The 4,015-nt window shown below is 45.5% G+C and overlaps 1 protein-coding gene across 2 annotated transcripts in view; it reads left to right on the top strand.

Annotated features, from left to right (window-relative positions):
• The first annotated feature begins 232 nt into the window (after positions 1-232).
• Positions 233-4,015, top strand: part of CCDC28A (coiled-coil domain containing 28A) — a 19,809-nt gene continuing 16,026 nt past the window's right edge. Inside the window, exons 1-2 of one of the 2 annotated variants that reach the window (XM_021711484.1) lie at positions 233-633; positions 3,496-3,695. In XM_021711484.1, coding sequence (XP_021567159.1) covers positions 3,538-3,695 — 158 coding nt within the window. In that variant the 5' untranslated portion in view covers positions 233-633; positions 3,496-3,537. Of the gene's footprint in view, positions 634-3,487; positions 3,696-4,015 lie in introns of those variants that run through there. The other variant, XM_021711485.1, reaches the window with a different exon arrangement.

Consider the following 4,015-nt stretch of genomic DNA (forward strand, 5'->3'; position numbering starts at 1 on the left):
GTTCCGGCTACTTGGAAGGCTGAGGCGGAAGGATCGCCGGAGCCCAACAGGTTGAGGCTGCGGTGACCGGGAGCGGCCACTGGACTCCAGTCTGGGCGACAGAGTGAGACTCCAACTCAAAAAAAAAAAAAAAAGTAAGGGACGGTTGCTACGGCGACACGCTAGTTCTTCGGGCTTGCTCGAATGGCATGCTGGGAATTGTAGTGCATGGGCGCTGAAACTCACCGAGGGAGGTGGGGCAGCTTCCGGAAAGGGTACTGCATTTCCCGTTCCTACCTTCACCGCCACCCATTATTGCGTCCTGCTTATGGGTTAGAGACCCAAAAGTGAAACGCCCGGCCATGTGTCCTCCTTCCCATGCCCACCGGAGTTATAGCTGAAGGCAGGACAGGGGCAGCAATGAGGTGCCGGGGGCGGAGACGGGGGCGACGCTGGGGGAACAGGAAGAGACGGGGCTCCCGCCTAGGGCCCGGAGGCTCCGCCCTTTCACGTCACTTCCGTAAACAAAGGGCGCTGCGTAGGCGCAGGTCCGGGGGTGTAACTCCGGCTCCAGCTGCGGCTGCGGCGGTGGCTTCGTAGGCTCTGGGGTCTTTGCGGGTTGAGAAACAGGGCCCCGATCCTCTTCTTCCTCAGGTATGTCGTGGAAGCGAGGAATCCCGAAACCTCCCTCTTCAGGCCCTTCCCACCCCCGACTCTGGTCACTCACTGCTGGGGTCCGGGCGGTGAAGGGTCATCGCTTCGGCAGATTTTGGGAAGGGGAATGAGGTGAAGTCACGAGGGATCCCTCTGCTTGGAGGCAAGACCTGGCACTCAAAACCGGTGTGTAACTAACTATGAGCAGTTTACGTACACCTTTTAAAAAATGTTTCGTGCTGCTTGGTGTACAAGAAGGAATGCGGTGCACTTGTGATCATTGTGACCTCCGAAAACGGAAAAATCTCAAGCCCTGGCTCCCCAGAACATTGTAGTTTAGAACATCACTGGAGTATTTGCATTGCTTTACTTTCTAGATTTTTTTTCATTTATTTATTTGTTTTTATCTTGGGGTCTCAGTCTGTTAACAGCCCAGACTGGAGTGCAGTGGCACGAGCACGGTCTCCTGGGCTGAGGTGATCTTTCCGCCTCAGCCTACTGAGTAACGGGGACTGCAGGTGAGCGCTACCACGTCTGGCTAAATTAAATTTTTATTTCTGTAGAGACGAGGGCTCCCTACGTTGCCTAGTCTGGTCTCGAACTTGTGGGCTCCAGCAATCCTCCCGCTTCAGCCTCCCAAAATGCTGGAATTTCGGGCGTAAGCCACCGCGCTCGGCCCTGCATTTTGGTGTGTGGTGGGGTTGTGGGGAGGGGTGTGTGTGTATGATGTGTACCAACAAATGTGTATTAGCATGGTTGAATTTAAAGGCCAGTGTGTTTATGTGTATCATAAATTTTTACAGATCCGTGCCTCTTCGGAGAACTGATATCTCATCGTCGATATTCGGTCATCTTTTAAAATTCCATTTAATTTGTGTTGCATGTTGAAATAACCGCAGAATGACTGCTTTGTTACTAAAAATGCTTCTTGTAGGAAAAATTGTTAGCCAAGGTTTAAGTGGATTTACAGTTGGTATCTGGGATTAGAAACCGGGCATTAGACCCTCTCCTGGAAAGCCTTTTCTTTTTTTTCTTTGTTTTTGAGGTATCACAGTTACAGCTGTGAATGTTTGGAGTTAGCCTGAGCCAGTTGAGCTCAGTGATTTAAATTCTGGTGCTGAGTCCAGACGATAGCAAAAAAAAACCTCTTTTGTTCAAATTCTCAAATCATTATGTTAAGAGTGACAGAAGTGGGTTTGAATCTTTTTTGAATGGTGATATCATGATTAAATTCAACACAACATGCCCCCTGCCCCAGAAGGCCTAATGTTCCTAAGGCAGTCTACACTCTGATGAGGTAAATAGCTATAAAAATTTCTCATCTTATGATACATGAGGCAATGGCATTTAGAACAATTTAACACTATGCACAAATAAAAAAGAAGCATGGAAGGTTTTTTAAACTAGAAATTAGTGTGTTAGAAAAATAAAGCTGGTTAATACATAAAGTAAGGGGAAGGTATAGGGATAAATAAGAGGCCTTACATAATATTCTCCATGGAAGGGCCCTCTGTAAATTCATAGTGTTCATTTTTTGGATAGGGGTAAAATCAAACATCGTGAAGGTTCATATTTTCTTTGGAATAGACGGAGAAAGTATATTCAAAATAGATAAAAAACGAGTTTGATTTTATAGAACTTCACTTGATCATGGCACTAGAATCCATATTAGCCCTAACAAGCCCTAAGCAGAAACCGAGTTTCTGCTTGGTCATTGAAGTAAGGCTACTAGTTAATGTTTAAAATACTGATGCTGGCCGGGCGCAGAGGCTCAAGCCTGTAATCCCAGCACTTTGGGAGGCTGAGGTGAGATGATTGCCTGAGCCCACAGGTTCAAGACCAGCTTGGGCAACTTGGTGGAGGCTTTGTCTCTACAATAAATCAAAAAATAAGCCAGGCATGGTGGCCTGCGCCTGTCGTTCCAGCTACTTGGAAGGGTGAGGCTGAAGGATCGCCTGAGCCCAGCAGGTCGAGACTGCAGTGGCCGTGAATGTGCCACTGCACTCCAGCCTGGGCGACAGAGTGAGACTCCAACTAAAAATAATAATAATAAAATAAAATGGTGATGCCCCGACAATTATACATCTGTGTGAATATAGTTGTTTTTTCCTGAGAATACATTTTGAAAGAGACACCTAAAGGCCACCTGAAGCTTGAGACAGGCTGGGAATATTACATGGATTTGCTTGTTGTTTATATATTTTTTCCCTATAGTTCTTTCAGGGCAGGGACTTTGTCTTGTTCAGTTCAGTCTCCCCAGTACTCATAATAGTGCCTGGCTTGTGGAAGAGAGTCAATAAACATTTGTAGGATAAGTAAAGAAAATTGTAAAACTAAAAAAAAATTTTTTTTTTTGTATACCAGACAATTTTTCTAAGGGCTTCTGTATACCTAGTAAAGTAGATTAAACTTAAGAGAGCCTTTTTCTAACTTTCCCTTTTTTTTTTTTTTTTTTTTGAGGTGGAATCTCACTCTGTCGCCCAGACTGGAGTGCAGTGGCTGCTCCCGGCCACCGCAGCCTCGACCTGCTGGGCTCCAGCAATCCTTCTGCCTCAGCCTTCCAAGTAGCTGGAACTACAGGCGTGCGCTACCACACCCGGCTAATTTTTTGATTTATTGTAGAGATGAGGTCTCACCAAGTTGTCTAGGCGGGTCTCGAACCCGCGGGCTCAGGCAATCCACTCACCTCAGCCTCCCTCCCAAGGTGTGGGATTACAGGCTGAGCCACGGAGCCCAGCTTCTAACTTTCTCATATGACCTCTGAAATACTTGCCCTTTTTCAGCCTGTGAAATGGGTCTTTGAATCTCTATCATTTGTGCATCGTTGGCATACATATATAATTACTGTTTTCCCTTCTTTAGGTCTTAAGAGGCTGGCCCTGGAGCAATAAGGAACTTAAAACAATGGAAGAGCGAAAAGTGAAGAGGAGGAGTCCTAAGTCTTTTAGTGCCCACAGTACTCAGGTTGTTAATGCCAAAAAAAATGCTATTCCAGTTAGTAAAAGCACAGGCTTTTCAAATCCTGCATCACAGTCAACTTCACAGCGACCAAAGTTAAAAAGGTGAGCTCTTTCCTTTCACATTTTCATGGTAAATGCCATTAAAGTAAATCCCAATTCAGTTTCTTCTTAAAACTTTTTTTTCTCTTGGCATGTCTTTTGAAACAGTTGAGGTACTCATTATTTGTGAGTTTGAAAAAAAATGTATGAAAGTTACAGGGTATAGAGCTTAGAAAATGCAAAATGAATTATTGACTTGAAAGCCCTTACTTTGTATCATATTAAAATGGACAGATTCGTGACCCGCCTGGGCAGTGAGACCTCATCTCTACAATAAATCAAAAAATCAGCTGGGTGTGGTGGCGCATGCCTGTAATTCCGGC

Source organism: Carlito syrichta, unplaced genomic scaffold (genome assembly GCF_000164805.1).
Source record: "Carlito syrichta isolate Samal-C Ts95f unplaced genomic scaffold, Tarsius_syrichta-2.0.1 Scaffold302318, whole genome shotgun sequence".
NCBI lineage: Eukaryota > Metazoa > Chordata > Mammalia > Primates > Tarsiidae > Carlito > Carlito syrichta.